The sequence below is a fragment of the Nyctibius grandis genome, chromosome 15 (assembly GCF_013368605.1).
Source record: "Nyctibius grandis isolate bNycGra1 chromosome 15, bNycGra1.pri, whole genome shotgun sequence".
In the NCBI taxonomy this organism is placed as follows: domain Eukaryota; kingdom Metazoa; phylum Chordata; class Aves; order Nyctibiiformes; family Nyctibiidae; genus Nyctibius; species Nyctibius grandis.
This window is the reverse complement of record NC_090672.1, coordinates 1,375,447-1,392,356: the sequence shown is the minus strand read 5'-3', so window position 1 is coordinate 1,392,356 and position 16,910 is coordinate 1,375,447. Positions and strand designations below refer to the sequence as shown.

Here is a 16,910-nt window from a genome sequence, read left to right as displayed (position 1 = left end):
TCTGCAGCTTTTCAATGCCATTTCCAGCAGTGGTCAAATAACTCCCAGATCACCAAAACGTTTTAAAAGTTAGAAGTTTTTTAAAAACTTTTAGAAGTTAAAAGTTATGCAACTGATTGATTGCCAAAAATGTACCCAACCAAATATTTTTTTAGTGGATCCTTAATTTATCACCTGGTCCCTTCCTTTCTGGCTTCTGATTTGATTGAAATCATCATTATTGAGTGAGATACTGTCAATAGGAGCACTAATCACTTAGGAAAATACACTAATCAGAAATCTGCTCATTTATAAGAAAGATTAAATACATATTTTGTTCTAGCTTCTTAGGCGATGATAAGAAGTGAAACAAATAAGAAAAACAAGCACGCAGATAGCAGAGAGCAGCCAGACCCATCAGCCAGCACCCGCTGGGCGGCACTAGCTCACGTCATGGGAAGTCACAGGCCCTGCACGGTCCCTTCCTCAGTCCGGCTGCGATTCTATGTGCCCCCCTGGACCCTGAGCAAGGACCTCTGATCTGTCCCCACTTCCCCACGTAGCAACCACAGGAAAACATCACGCCTTTCAAAGCTACCGTAAGACGACCTGGACATCCCAAAGCCAGGCTGCTCAGCCTGCCCCTCGCTGCAGGACACTGCAGAGCTTCACCTTGAGTCGAGATGTTTGTGTCATCTCCACCACTCATAACAGGCAGTAGGAGCTACACACCGCTCTCCACAACAACCCCTGTCCTTACTCCTGGTTACCAATTCATCACAGGCAGGGTTTATTTGCTGCTGAAACCATCTGGCCAATTTATAGCCACATATGTCAGCTCGGGAGTTACTCACAAACTATCGCTCCACTGTGCTGTCAACTCTCCACCCCTCACCATCCATGGAGGTCACCTGAACCAGCTGGTATCTTCCCACTCCCGACTCATAAATAAGGCAACAAGTGGCACGCAGTTAGTAGCAGTGATTTACCAGGGAGTCTGGGGAATATACCTACTCTGGGTTACCCAGTGCGGTCACAGTGACACAGCTGCACACTCCCATGTGCACTGTAGCTGCAGTGCACCCAGTGCAGGGGGTGCTCATCCACACATATTTGTGCCATGTTCTCCAGGGAAACAGAGCACTGGCATGTAGACTGACTAATCTGCTATTGTTTCGGCAAGCAACAACTCAAAAAATTAAATGCATCTGGAAAAACAAAGAGGAAAAGGACTGGAATGGAAAAAGCAGCTAGTTGACGCACACAGACACGGTCATCTGGTGGTTTTGCATCATCCACCAACTCGCAGATATTCCAGTCAAATATTCTAGCCAGGAACAACCTTATTTTATTAGGCAACTAGAGTGTGGATGCATGGGAACCATAGGTCCAACTCCTCATCTGTCAATGCGTTCCTTTGGCTCTGTCCTCAGCTGCAACATCACTTAACAACCATATGCAGTATACCCATGAAGTATGGAAAAACTGGGTACAAGACATTAGAGAAAGAAAAAAAGTCTACCAGATGATGGAGTGCATCCTCACCAAGGAGACCTTAGCACTGCTTTTACTCTAGAGCTTCACCCACGTATCTTCTAGCTTACTTCATATATTGCCCTTCTGTGTATTCTAGAACTACAGATGCTACCACGAGTAAAACTACATTGAAAAGGGGGAGAGGAGAAATCAAAGCAACAAGAGACATACCTGATGCTAAGAAGTCATTCACCAGCACCAAGAACTGCTCATCCACCACCTGCGCATCAGTCATCAGGAACACAGTGCCTACGTTCTTCACGCCAGCTTTCAGGTACTGGTTTGCCAGATCTGCCTGGAGGTTGAAAAGCAAGTGTACTTAGGGGTTGCACCTATATTTTGCAAAGGACGGGCTAGGTACCACACCTACAAGCAGGGTATTTCAGAATCTTCCCGTTAACTGAGAACAGAGCAGTTGCAATTAATTAGCATGAAACTGCACTTTGGACACTCTCCATCTTCACGGCTGAGCCTTCCAGGTTCTATGGGGTAGTCTATTGCTATCATCATTGAAAGACATTACCAAGTAAGACTTGACATTATGCCCAGGTCTGTATAACACAAAAATGAGAAGAAAGCCCTGGCCAGCACTGCTAGACAAAGGGAAATAGCTGTGGCTGAAACTCTTGGAGGTCATTGGACGTGGCTGAAGACATCAACACAATCCCTGGTTGTGGAGACTGCAAGGGGAGTTCATAAAGGCTCACTCTGCCCTGGGCTGTGGGTACAGTAAGTCACATACACAGGAAGGTTAAAGCACAGCAAGGACTGGGAGAGACAGCAGTGACTGGAAATGTTGGTCCTTGGTATCACCATACTGTAGCTTTCTCTGGTGTCCCAAGTATGTGTGAATATTTTTTTTTTTTTTGCTGAGGTGCTGCGACATTTTTTCTGTTTGCGAGGAAGGGAGGAGGATACCTTGTGCAAACATGGATTTTTTCAGTTGTTTATCTCTTCCCTCTTTTCCAGAGTCCAAGAAGGGATTCACCCTTCAGTTTCCCACTTGGTGTAGTGATGCTGACAAAGAGCCTATTCACACGGAAAAGCTGTTTCATTTCAAAGGGGACAGTGTCCTCCTGCTGAAGGACACCAACTTTTTGAAATCCAAGTTCTTCATGAGCTGGGAAAAACACCATCATCCAGCTCAAACTCCATCCTTTCCTTCCCGCCCCTCTGAGCAGGATACAGTACATGCAGGGGACCCTGAAGGAACGCACTGGCCAACGCTTCAGAAACTCTCTTAAAAATTCAGCAAACACACACGCGTCTTCCAAAAGAATCATTTGTTACTTTCATCACTGGAAATTTGGATTAGATCAATTATAACAGCGGGAGGGGCCAATAGCAGACAGGGTAATCTGTCACCATCTTGCTCTTCTACATCTGAGAAAAAAAACTACTCCATATTTCATAAATCCTTTGAAAATTAATACAGAGTGAAGGGAACACCAAATTATCTTCCATCTCCACAGACAGAGAAGCAGAGATGACTCGAAAACAACTTTATTAATGCTGGTATCGAGCTATATTCATAGATGGGAGCACAGGCTTCCTCAATAAATAGGCAGGTAGGAGCTAGAAAATCCCACGAGTGGGGCTGAAAAACACAGAGGAGAGCTGAAAATACCCAACGGATGGTGGGACAGGCTTGTGTGACATGATGAAAACAAACCTGTACACAACCACAGGTCATCAGGTCATGCCACTGATGGGGAAAGAACCTTGGGTTCATCAGCTGTCACGTCTCCCAGGCAGAACGGAGTGAAGTTACTGTGATTGTGATTTTTACATTTTTAATGAGAATCATTTTGCCAGCGGCCAAAATACCTTTAAATCATTTCAGTGATATTTTAAAATGTTAATTTATATCTCCTAAGCTCACTAGCCTGTGCATAAATAAAAGCACAGGCACGTGTTGTCTGTAGCGAACCATCCACCATCCACTCAGTCCCTCCCTTACACAAAATACCAGAGGAAGAACTGGACACGATTTGGGAACTCTCCTCCTACTCTCTCCTGCTCCTTTTCCACCTCAAATCACTCCACAACAGGCACTTCGCAGACAAGCTAATTACCACATCTTGGTTTAATTAGAAATAATAATCAAATAGAACATTTCTGTTCCTTTACGGTTTCTTGAACAAGTATGAAGTGGATGTCCACACCGCTGGGTTCACTAGCACAGCCCAGTGCTGACACTAAGCCTTGGGCTGGGATGCTCTCAGGCCTGGCCAGCTCAGAGGACTGGCAGAGGACATCCTTTAGCAAGGTATTTTGAGAATCACATAGAATGACAGACTGGTTGGGGTTGGAAGTGACCTCTGGAGATCATCCAGTCCAACCCCCTGCCAAAGCTGGGTCACCCAGAGCACGTTGCACAGGGTTGCGTCCAGGCGGGTTTGAATATCTCCAGAGAAGGAGACTCTCCCCCCTCCCTGGGCAGCCTGTGCCGGGGCTCTGGCACCCTCACAGGAAAGAAGTTTTTCCTCATATTCACATGGAACTTCCCATGTTTCAGTTTGTGCCCGTTGCCCCTTGTCCTGTCACTGGGCACCACTGAGAAGAGTCTGGCCCCATCCCCTTGACACCCACCCCTCAGGTATCTGTAAGTGCTGATAAGATCCCCCTCAGTCTGCTCTTCTCCAGGCTAAAAAGACCCAGCTCCCTCAGCCTCTCCTCGTGAGAGAGTTGCTCCAGTCCTCTGATCATCTCCGTACCCCTCCGCTGGACTCTCTCCAGTAGTTCCTTGACTTTCTTGAACTGGGGGGCCAGAACTGCACACAGTTACTCCAGGTGTGGCCTCACCAGGGCAGTGTAGAGGGGGAGGAGAACCCCCCTCGACATGCTGGCCACACTCTTCCTCATGCACCCCAGGACACCATTGGCCTTCCTGGCCCCAAGGGCACATTGTTGGCTCATGGAGAACTTGTTGTCCACCAGAACTCCCAGGTCCTTCTTTGCAGAGCTGCTTTCCAGCACGTCAACCCCCAGCCCTTACTGGTGCATGGGATTATTCCTCCCCAGGTGCAGGACCCTACACTTGCCTTTGTTGAATTTCATTAGGTTCCTTTGAACTTCATTAGGTTCCTAATGAAAGCATTGCTCCTCTCTGCAGTCCCATATCGCGTCTGGAGCTTTTTAGTGTCTTCACAACGGTGTCACTCAATACGCAACATGACAAGGGTTTCAGCACAAGTTCTGCTTTTTATTTTCTTCCCCTCTACCTCAGCCTTAAAAGTCACCTACCTTCAGGTCAGGGATCCCGTACCCTTTCCTCAAAGTGATCTGGAAGACCTCCAGAGAGCTAATGAAGGCTGCCAGCCTGGTCAAGCTCTGCTTGCCGCTTCCCCCCACGCCAACCAGGAGAGCGTTTCCTCTGGGGGACTCCAGGATACGGTTGATGCGGCAACTAAATTGAAGCATATAAAATCTCTCATTAATAAGAGTATTTTTCTTTTTCTCTGCCTGGTGCTTTTCAATACATATTTTATTCACTAAGAAATTGTATTCTGAATGGGATGAAAAATGTCAATCTAAGAGATATGTCAGCAATCAATCCCCATCTCTGCTGAGACCTACACAAAGGACAGAGCTGATGAAAAATATAGTTTGTTGGCAATTCAGACTGTGTGCAATTTTTTTTTTCTACCTGACAAGTCCTGCTGGACAGAACTATTTTAAGGCAAAAGCCTGGACATCTTTGCAGGGAGCACAAGGGGAAAAACACATTACATCGATATGCAAAAACAGAACAAAGTTCAAGGCTCTGATGGACCTCCCTGGTAAAGGTTTCTCTTCACAAAGCATTTGGGGTTCATGTTCAGGTGAAGACTCCTGCTGTGCATTAAAGCATATTCATATATGTCTAGAATAGCATAAAACCTGTCTGGAAAAGTCCATGTTTCTTATTTATCCAAACCACCACTACTTAAGAGTGAGAAAGAACTACTTATCATTTTCCAGGTTTGTTCACTCGTACCGTCTGAGAGTCGCGTGGTGAACTGTGTCTGCCTCCAGTTTATTCTCTGTAAGCAATTGCTGACACCCCCACGCGTTAAAACCACAAGCAAGGGGGGTTTAGAGGATCCTACCTGTGAAAACCTCACTGTCCTGTGTCTTAAATGCAAGCATCATTCCCCTCTTCACAGTGTTGCCTTTATTCAGATCCCTTAACTGAGTATTTTCCTAGACATATCTAATTAATTTTTCAAATAAGACTGCGAGAAATACTGTACTGCTTTATTGCAACTCAAGTATCTCATGCTCTATGCGCAGGCTCCCACCAGTTGTGAAATCACACCCAGAAAAGCAATCCAGTTTGTGTGGAGAGCTTTGTGTTCCTGCTCTCAATGCTCTAGGCCAGCTCTCCCCGAAGACGACAGCGTGGTCCCTGCCCTTGATGTGCTTCTCCAGGGCTACGTGCTTTTCGAATGTGCACAATGAGCCCTGGATTAGGAGGTGATTGACAGGTATCTCCCACTTCCTTACACAAATTAAGTCCTTAGCTTTTCCTTTTTTTTTTTCTTTTTTTTTTCTTTGTTTTCCCAGTGGAAAATTTTCAGCTAATTCAAGCTGACATTCATAAGCGGTTTGAGACGGAATAAGTTGTGTATTTCAGCAAAATGCAATTTCCAAATGCAATGAACGAAATTTCACCCAGCTCCAGTGAAAATCATGCTGAATACTCAAACCTCGCTTTGCTGATTATTCACAATATTAACTGGAGGGATAGTGCCGGGTTTTCTCATAAATCCTAATTTACGTAAAGCGCAATAGGAGCACAAGATTAATATTACTGTCACCTTTCTGCAAGCAACACAAGCAGAAACACCCATGGACATCAGGTTCCATACGACTCATTAATACAAAGGAGTAAATGCCCATACTATAAGGGAAACTGCGCCCCAGCACAGCCAGCACACCACACTGCAAAAGTAACAGGTTGTTGAGCTCTCAGAACAGAAAAGGTTAAACAGCTAGTTAAAAGGAGTAACACTTTATATATATTTTTTTTAATTTGCATGAGAGTAACTGCATTAGGTTGCTAAGCCCAGCAAGAACTGAAATCACCCACACTGGCGTGCAACGGGACAGTGGCTTCCTTCTAGCTTAGAGTCGCAAATCTGCACCTCTTGATGCAATGTTTTCATACAAAATCAGTTAAAACTATGATTTACAGGGCAGGTCTATCTTCTGATGTGATCTAAGGCCAGATCTGCATTTCAGCCCCCAGAAATGAGTCTGTCTCTGCTGGGATTCCCAACAAGCATTTAAGTCGTCTTTGAAAGCTGGAGGTACGCCTCTCTATCTAAACCATAGACATGTAAATACCTTCATAACTATCAGCTGGAGGCTTGCTATTTTCATATGGTCCCACATGTCCAGTTTCCAAAGGGAATCCATCTGGACCTCCAGGCATCTAAATGCAAGCAGGATTTTCAAAGGATCAAAGCAGTTTAAATGCCTCAATCCATTTAAACTAGTAGCCTGAATGCACGTAATCTCGCTTTACATACATTCGAAAATCCCACTAAGAACTTGTGTAAACATGGCTCTAAACCAGTTGTGAAAGCATGTAGGGAAATCCCAGCGTAACCAGTTCTGTAGCTAGCTGACAAGTGAAGACAATAAAGCACTTGAACATTGTCATGTACAATAAATGTTTGTGTCATGTGCAGAGTACCAAGGTCCAAAGATATCATAACAGCAACCAGACTTTAAAATAACCACGAGCATGCAGTACCTCCATCCGACAGCCCCAGGCATCCTCATGGTTTCAGAAGTGCCCTCCAAACACCAGCTAGAGAAGCAGACCAGTATTTGTGCTGGACACACTACATAGGCAGATGAAGCTTCTGCACACCTCCAGCTCCATCAGCTATAATTATGGATACCCACATCCTCCAGGAAACTCCATGGAAACAATCTGGGCAGATAAATGCTATGATGAGACCATATAGCCAGAAAAGCCCCTTACACATGGCACATGGCATCCTCAAACAGCACCAGGCTCATGGCAGCATTGACTTCATTGTAGCTGTCCAAGGCTTCCACAAGGATCTGGTTCAATTCCTCCCAGGTTGGAACTGGCCTATAGCTGGGTTCACCGATGCCTTTAGCAAAATGGCAATAAACATTCATTCGCTTGGTCTGCTCTAAAGTTTCCTCGATGTCCTGTCAAAAGAAAAAAAAATATCTATAAATATGTATATAACAAGTACAGGAAAAAACATTGCAGCTCTGTGCCATCTTTCCAAGTAAAGTCTTGTGCTCCAGCAAATTCCTTTTTATGCCCATATAGTTGCACCTGCATATTGGAAAAGGGAGAAAAGGGACAAGAGGGAAAGAGGGGGAAAGTAAAAAGCCCCAATACTGACTTCTTTTGCTCTGACAACTTTTTGTAAATCACAAAAACTCAACTCATTAAGAGAACGTGGTCACAAGAAAAGCCCCGCAGCAACAGCCAGAGCAGTAGGGTGTTGCATGGACAATGATAACACCTGGAGGAAAAAGCGCTGTCTGCACTACTTATCACTTCAGGGATACTCGTGTGATTCATATGGCAGCGCTGCGGGGTGATGCCAGGCCTGACTGAAAGCAGGGCTAGAGCTTTCATTTGAAAGATGTTTTGGACAAGGGGAAAGAACTAGGGATTTGTGCCTGCATTTCACTTGCTCCCATCAAGACCAGGGATGTGACCCTTCTGCTGCTTTTGCCTCACAAGACTCAAAGCACTTGAATAAAGGAATTTAATTAATTCACACAGAGCCCCAGTCTCCTCTGCCCAATGCCCTTTATGGAGTGCATCATTTACCCATACCACAAGACTGACAGCCCAGGACATGGATGACAGAGATTTTCCTCCTGGGCTCCCATCAAGAGCATTGCCTTCCAGGCAAATGAGAGATGCGCAGACCTTGGGTCAAACTTTGTTTTCCCAATGAACTTTTTTCCTGCAAGCATGTACGTTATTATCAGAGTTATGAACCTCAACACTTACATCATAGAATTTCTTCACCATCTCCAGCTGGATTTTATCAAAGGTACTATAATCCTTTTCTTCAACCATTTTATCCCGGTACACTCGGTTTGACTCATGCAGGTAGAGTTTCACTAGGTCTTGGGGTTGCTTCAGACATTCAGGGGTAGAGAACAGAAGGCCCTGTGGAGAGCAGAGGCGGTCAGTAAACCCCATCTTGACCCTAAGGGACTAACCTCACCTCCAGCATCCAGGCTATCACACTAGAATAGGGCTGAATCACTCTAAATTCAGAGCTGTTATAGCAACCTGCAACTGAACTTCTGAATAAGCCCCTACTCAACAGCCCCTGGAGAATGTACCCTTTCTTACCCTCAGTCTCCCAAAGCAGTTTATATTCATTATACTCATTCTGACACCCCAAACAGCAACCCCAACGCAGCCCGGCTGGGCTGGTGGTCCTGATCTCAGCAGCAAAGGGCATGCAGTCAGGCACCAGCCCAGACGTGCGGCTTTTTGCATCCCGACACCACACCATGGATGCTTTGTCGAGAAGAAAAAATAGATTGGAAATTTTAGTGGCAATGATTTTTTTTTAATCAATTAATTTTAATTAGCTGCATTCTGCTTGAAGGAAATACTAGTTGCTGTCTGCTTATCACAGTATGTTTACCATGAACTCTATTAAAATGCATAAAAGAATTATATTTCAAAGAGGTGTTGCCTATAACTAAGCCTATTAACAGCACATAGGGTTTGAAATGGCATGAATTAAATAGACAGCTTTTATTCCTAACATCTAATTATTTATACATAAAATATACAATGCATTAAAAGCAATGTAAAGCGGTGCCTTTCAGCTCACTGGCCCATGGCTCAAATTGTTTGGGTTTCACATTTGTCATTACTGCTGCCAAATTGTTACTTTATTTATTTCAGAAAAAAAATAGAGAGAAGAGCTGACAACTCAAAGAGAGAAAGGTGAAACCCATCAGGTCCTAAACTGATTTTAAAAAAAAAAAAAAAAAAAAAAATCACTCAGTCATTCTAAAAACACCCCAAGCCACAACAGCTGTGTTCTTGATGCAAGCACATGTAAGGCTACCTCAGAGGGAAGAAAATCCATGCTTCACAAATCTGTAATCAGTTTATTAACTTAATACCTGAACATCTCCCCTTTTCTCACTTTGCAAACCCGACCCTCCTCACTCCTCTCAGCAGAGCTACCAGGCTCTTCCATGAACACAACCAGCTGCATCCCCAAAGAGCGATGGGGGTGCTCTGTGTGCGAGGTTGAGCTTCCAGGAGATTCCATAGTGTCTGTGGCTGGGATGCACGAAGGACGCATGGTCATAGGTCACTGCATCTGTGATGGATGTTGTGTCAACGTTAAAAAAAAAAAGAAAACGGGTAATCTCTTGCCCTTTGCCATATCAATGCAAGTTTTATCCATCTGGCTGTTGAGCCCTCAGGTTGTATTTCAGCCAAATCCTTCAGCTTTTCCTCCTCGCCAGGAAGGCCAGAAGCTGGTTAGGAAGCCCTCTCTACCATACTGAGGCTTCTCTAGACAACAACATAAAATATCATGACATTGGCAATAAAATAGTGAAACGCCAGAAGAGACCTTTGCTGAGAGGAGCAGCTGTGCCCATCGGGGTGCGAGGGCATGACCGCAGGGCTGTGGGGGAACCACCACCCTCTGGTCAAGACTCATCAGATGAGGATTTATCACTGGGTAATTCTGAGTGACAGGCTCCTCAGCAGCTTAACAATCACCCCAGGAGATGATGGGTATTTGGCACAGAAACAGGGAATGTGCTAATCATCCCAGCAAGACTTGTCTGCCCTGTTGTCGTCACGCATCAACATGCCAGTGGAGACGGCCTGTCGGAGCTCTGACAAGGCAGGACCTGACCTCGACCAGTTGCTTGTTTTTTTCCCATTCCTCCATGAAAAGGAGGAGAGTGAAGAGCAGCCATGACCCCGTCAGCCTACCAGGGAGTGTGTCTCCTCCCAGCAGGACCTCATGTGCTCTGCACCCACCACAGCTGTGCTGAGGGAAGTCCAGGAGATATTTCTGTTGTCCACCAGAGCTCTGCAAACAGTGACAAGTATTGGTCAGCTCACACTTTACAATATCAGCACATCTGGGCAGTTAGCAGCCCTGGCCCCGAGCAGGACAATTCCCACCGTGTCTCCATTAAGGAGTCCTAGCCCACAGCATTACCTCAAACGCTGCATTATCGCTATGCCCTGACCAGGAATAGTCTCCAAAATCCAGCCGCACATTCCAGCCAGCTCTCTTGAGTTGTATCCCCCCCGCCCCCAACCATTGGTTCCCCCCGAAACCTCAGAAGCCTTCCATGAAAGACCAACTTCCACACAATACCATTTTCTTCATCTCTAAGTTCACGTGCTCCAGATTCAATGTGAAGCCACTCACAAACAAAAGGATCACTCATTTTTCTATACTGTGATGCACAGCTCTGGTACTGCCCACAGTATCAGTAAGTCCTACATCACACAGCTAAATGATTTTTGGTAATAAGAGTAGCTCTTCAAAGAAGATATTCAAAGTCAAATGGTCAGATAGTCCAGTGGAGAGAGACATTTAAATTTTTCTTTCTCTTTGCACCCTAACATCGCTCTCTACAACGGCCTGAAAGTAGGTTGTAGCGAGGTGGGGGTCGGTCTCTTCTCCCAAGAAACAAGTGATAGGAAGAGAGGAAACAGCCTCAGGGTGAGCCAGGGGAGGTTTAGATTGGATATCAGGGACAATTTCTTCACGGAAAGGGTTGTCAAGCACTGGAACAGGCTGCCCAGGGCACTGGTGGAGTCACCATCCCTGGAGGGATTTAAAAGCCGTGGAGATGTGGTGCTGAGGGACATGGTTAGTGGTGGGCTTGGCAGTGCTGGGTTAACGGTTGGACTCGATGATCTTAAAGGTCCTTTTCAGCCAAAACGATTCTGTGATTCTAACATGCTCTTAGGGACATACATGGAACAAATGCGTACTTCACCTCCACATCGAAATATATTGCACATAGACAGAGAAAATAGAAACAGAAGAGGCCTCCACACATATAGAACAATCACGGAAAGTCAAAGACTTTGCGTACTGCTACCTAGAACACAACAAAACCTATATGTAGAGGGAAGCTGAATGTTTGGGTTTAAAAAAAAAAGGGCACCAGAAACATTCAAGGCATTCTGGCAAAACTTGCAAAACTATAACACATGTCCAGAAATCAAGGTCTGAAGCAATGTAATGTGAATTACAACCACATTGTCACAAGCCTGTGACACCAGGCTTGCTAAGTTGATAATTATCTCCACTACTTCAGCTTTGCATCCTGCAAGGTGCCCTGCCAGCAGGCTGGCTGCCTGCTAACGCTGCAATGGGCAACCCAGCAAGTGGAGGGAAGCGTCAGGTCGTACAGCACAGCTTCCCCTGCACGCCAGGCTGGGAGGGAGAGCGCATGAGTGAATGTGAAGAGAGGCAACACACTCTCACGGACGGGGCGATCAGGTGGTAGAACAGAAAGTCCCCTAGGCATAAAAAGGTAAGAAAAATAAATTACTTTTTCTCTTCTTTGTAGTCTAAATAACATTTAAAATAATAACAACTGGTGCAGCATAGTGACCCCTTTCTATCTGTCTTGCACTGCTGGACTAACCTGCTCTCCTCCTTCCTGATGTTACTCTTGGGGCTCCTGGAGCAGCCTCAGCTCTTTGAGGACAGCAGTGACATGAAAACAGCGACAAACACAGCATTACTATCAACAGTGTGTGGGCCATGAACCCAGAGTCCTATTTAAAGGTATTGTATCAATTTTAAAATGCGCTCATCAGAGAGGATTGACGAGGGGCTCCAGCCACCCCATTGGTACCGCACAGTGCTGCGGCTGCTGCATGTGATGGAGCAGCCCATAACCAGCCGCTGGCATCTGGATCTCTGTTAGGAAGAGAAATAGCAGAGACGGTAAGAGAGAAGGATGGGGAAACTCTGAAACCGGACTGGCTCAGGTAACCAGATCCCAGCCAAGCCCATGGCTAAGTCATGCACCAGTAAGGGCTGGGGGTTGACCTGCTAGATAGCAGCTCTGCGGAGAAGGACCTGGGAGTTCTGGTGGACAACAAGCTCACCAAGAAGGCCAGTGGTGTCCTGGGGTGCATTAGGAAGAGTGTGGCCAGCAGGTCAAGGGAGGTTCTCCTCCCCCTCTACACTGCCCTGGTGAGGCCACACCTGGAGTAACTGTGTCCAGTTCTGGGCCCCCCAGTTCAAGACAGACAAGGAACTACTGGAGAGAGTCCAATGGAGAGGTACAAAGATGATCAGAGGACTGAAGCATCTCTCTTAGGAGGAGAGGCTGAGAGAGCTGGGTCTTTTTAGCCTGGAGAAGAGAAGACTGAGGGGGATCTTATCAATGCTTACAGATACCTTAGGGGCGGGTGTCAAGAGGATGGGGCCAGACTCTTCTCAGTGGTGCCCAGTGACAGGACAAGGGGCAATGGGCACAAACTGAAACCTGGGAAGTTCCATCTAAAAATGAGGAAAAACTTCTTTACTGTGAGGGTGCCAGAGCACTGGAACAGGCTGCCCAGGGAGGGTGGGGAGTCTCCTTCTCTGGAGATATTCAAACCTGCCTGGACGCAACCCTGTGCAACGTGCTCTAGGGGACCCAGCTTTGGCAGGGGGTTGGACTGGATGATCTCCAGAGGTCACTTCCAACCCTAATTATTCTGTGAATCTATGAATCTGTGAACTGCGCCAGACCAAGGAACAAAACTAAGGTGCTGTTGACCCAGCACCAGTCTTGCAGCCACCACTGCCCCTTCTCCCCAGCCACATACCAGCAGGCAACACACAAGGTGCAGTTAAGCATTTGCAAGCCTGAAGTTTGCAGGGGTCTTTAGCAAGTTCAACCATGAGTAAATATGAAAATCCCTCCTTGTGCAAAGGAGCATGAACTCTGCCGGCCACTAAAGCCCGTGTGGAGGCGAAGCTCAGCTGGAGCAAGGCACGCCAGAGACACTGCTATCATCTTGCTGTCAGGAAGAGAGAGAGGTCTTTCTTCCTCAACTGCTGCAGATCTTAATGCGACATGCTGCTTGAAAAGCTTGTTAGAAATGGGAATAAAAAGCAAAATACAACCCTGCTGAGTCTATGATTATTATTTTACAGAGATGACAGATATAATTTAGAGCATAATACCATGGTAACCCTTTCAGATGGAAAGAAAGACAGCAACAGGGCTTCCTCTGGTGTGAGCCAGCAGGGAATATATTTTTAAAAAGCATAATCCAGAACTCTGTCACTGCAGAGACCTGTCTTATTTAATCAAGGGTAAATTGCCTGGAGCATACCAATCAATTTAACTCTACAGTGCACGGTGGGACCCAGAGGCATGAAAAGGTGCCGTAGAAATGTAAGGCAAAGTAGTGTCGAACTCTAACCACAGACGGGACCCGCTGCAAAGGGAAAGTAAGAGATAACACCTTCTGATGAGCCCAAAGGATTATAAAGGACTGAAGGGTGACCTTGCCCCTGCCACAGTAACATCAGTAAGTGATATAGTCCAAGGACCAGGAGCCAGGGCTGCCATTCCTGCAGATCTTGCCTAATCCTACTCCAGCCCCTTCTTGCCCATCATCCTGGACTGTGGTTTCCAGCCTCTCCTCACCCTAAACGTTTCCAGTGAGATGTGACAGCAAATTTAAGCCTGTTTATTACAGCTAGATTTTACAGTACTTGCTGAGCCTTCTGTAACCGTTCAAAACCAGCACACGAGTCCAGGGATTTGAAGATGATGACAGATTTTGAGGCTCCTTGTTATTCTTTTTCAAAATCAGGAAGGAACATCCCTCAATCCAGACTCTAGTGGGTTTCCAGGTCAGCAGTGACCTGAATGTGTTTGTGCGTTCATGAGAGAAACCATGCTGGCTTCCTTCTCCCTTGGTTCCCCTTCTTCACCCACAGCCCTTCTGCCAGTCCCTACCTCCTTGGAGATGCATGTTCCCTGTTGGGAACTGTCCTGGTTTCATTGGGATTTGGTGTCAGTTTGTGGCCAGCCACGGTGATCAAGGCCCTCAGCAGTTAAATCCGGGGCAGCTGACCCAGGCTGGCCCATAGGTGTATTCTATATCATTAACAATCAAGGTCACTATAAAAGGAAGGGCTTGGTGGGAAGAGGAGGGCTCTTTTTGCTCTCCTCTGTTCTCTCCTCCCTCTTCCTCATTCCTGGTGATTGCTATTCCTGAAGCAACTTGCAAGTGCTCTATAGATAAGTATAATTCTCTGTGTTTTGTGTTGTTATTGGTTTCTTTATTAAATCTGTTTAACTTCTAACCTACGAGTCTCCTTTGTTTTCCCAATTCCTTTCCTCGTTCGGGGAAGGGACACTGGGTGATAGAAAAAACTGTTTATTGTTTAGCCCTGGGTACAGGCTAAATGAAGACAATATCCTCACACACCTGAACCTGAGCATCTTAAACTGGAGCCAAATTCCACCTTAGACCTGCAAAGTGCCAATGCCTGACAACAGGACAGTCACCTCAGACTCCTTTCACCTCCAGTGAACGAGGTGCTTCAGAAACACAGTTCCTCTGAGCTCTTCTCCATGTTTCCATGAGGATGAGCTGAACTTGAACTACACACAGAAATGCCCATTTTTCTCTGCTGAGGGAGAGGACATGACTAGCCAGGCAAAAAGGAATCCCACTGAAGATGCTCACATCCCCAGAGATGATCAGGACAAACATGAACGGTGCTTGGCAAAGTGAACCCACTGCTGCATGTCGAGCCTTCAGCCCCTGGGTGTATAGGTTGCTCTTTTTCCTTTTGATTTCACCAATATCTTTATTTGTCTGGACAAATCTCTGGCGTTTTGCCATCATTTGGAGTGAATGCCTTCCGTGAAGCCACCTTCAGCTGAGTCCTAGCAACAGAGACATCAGCCTGGTCAGCTCAGGCCAGGTGGCAACGGGTATTGGGTGCAGAAGGACAAACATGAAAGCAGTAAGTTCCCATATCTGTCTGCTGAAAGGAATTACTGCTGACTTGCTTTGGGGCTCTCTTGTTCTGTGCAACACTCACATCACTCAGGTGCAAACTCATTCATTCTTCATTAGCTGCAGCAATTAAGATACAGGTTCTTGGAGTGTTTTGTAATGAGGCAATTAGCACAGGACTCCTTGTCATAAGAGCTGTCAGGCAGTTTTGACAAAGGGAATCAAGCTGGGCTTGTAAGGCCCTACTTAAATGTTTAGGTACAGTATTAATGTCTAATATGGTATGATAATGGCAGAGCCGTTGGACAGATTGCAAATGGAGCCATTGTTAACGACCTGGGCAAAGCCAGCAGTGTCACAGTACAGAGGCAGCAAGTCTAGGGCCTGACTCCTCGACAGCTGCGATTTGCATAAGGTTTGTGCCTTTAACAGTTATCTTTGGCTGCTTGTATAATTACAGAATAGCTGGTAAGACAGCAATCCCCAAATGCCTTTTATATATGCAGTTATTATGCACTCAGTGTTTGATTGTTTGTCTGGGATTAAAAGGAATTTGAAAAAGGCATTATGCACCGACCTACAAGCTTTACATCCACCGATTCTCCATCTTCCCACAGGCTAATGAAACTCAGATGGCCCTGCTTTTTTCAGGACTTTTGTTTTGTTTTGTTTCCCTCTTCCTTTTTTCCTTCTTTCTTTTTCCCAGTTGCCATCACATCAAGTGTCATAAAAGAACATGGACCAGATGGATGAACTGCAAGGTGGGTGGAGAACTGGCTGGACCACGAGGCTCAAAGTTCTAACTGGAGGCCAACTACCTACCAGCGGTGTCCCTCGGGGGTTAGTATCAGGGAGTAATGTTTAATGCCTTCATCCATGACGCAGGTAGTGCACTCTCAGCAGGTCTGCAGATGACACTGACCAAGCAGAGAGGTTATTACACCAAAGGGAGGAACTTCAACAGGCTGGAGAAAAGCTGTGTGAGGTTCAGTCCACTTTTGGGTCCCCCAGTACAAGACAGTGACATACTGGAGCAAGTTCAATGGAGACCACCAAGATCATAAAACAGTAGAGCACAGGACATGCAAGGAAAGGCTGAGAGAAATGGGTTTGTTCAGTCCAGGGAAAAGGTGAAGGAGAATCTTACTGCTGCCTACAACTACCCAATGGGAAGTTAAAGAGAAGATCAAGCTAAATTTTTTTTCTGGAGGTGCACAGAAAAAGGACTAGAGGCAACAAACACACATTGCAGCAGGGGAAATACCAGTTGAAATAAAGATACCTAAACTTCACCACAGAGTGGATTTAGCAGTGCAACAAGGGCCAGGGAGGCTATCAGGACTCCAGCCTTGGAAACATTCAAAACTGGTCAGATCAGCCTGACCCTGATTGAGCAGGGGGTTGG

The 16,910-nt window shown here is 46.0% G+C and overlaps 1 protein-coding gene across 1 annotated transcript in view; it reads right to left on the bottom strand.

Moving 5' to 3' along the window:
• DNAH9 (dynein axonemal heavy chain 9) overlaps positions 1-16,910 on the bottom strand; it is a 207,577-nt gene that overhangs the window by 116,270 nt on the left and 74,397 nt on the right. The window contains exons 42-45 of the mRNA XM_068413544.1: positions 8,516-8,677; positions 7,493-7,689; positions 4,762-4,924; positions 1,687-1,810 (exon numbers count right to left, since the gene is read on the bottom strand). Coding sequence (XP_068269645.1) covers positions 1,687-1,810; positions 4,762-4,924; positions 7,493-7,689; positions 8,516-8,677 — 646 coding nt within the window. The remainder of the gene's footprint in view (positions 1-1,686; positions 1,811-4,761; positions 4,925-7,492; positions 7,690-8,515; positions 8,678-16,910) is intronic.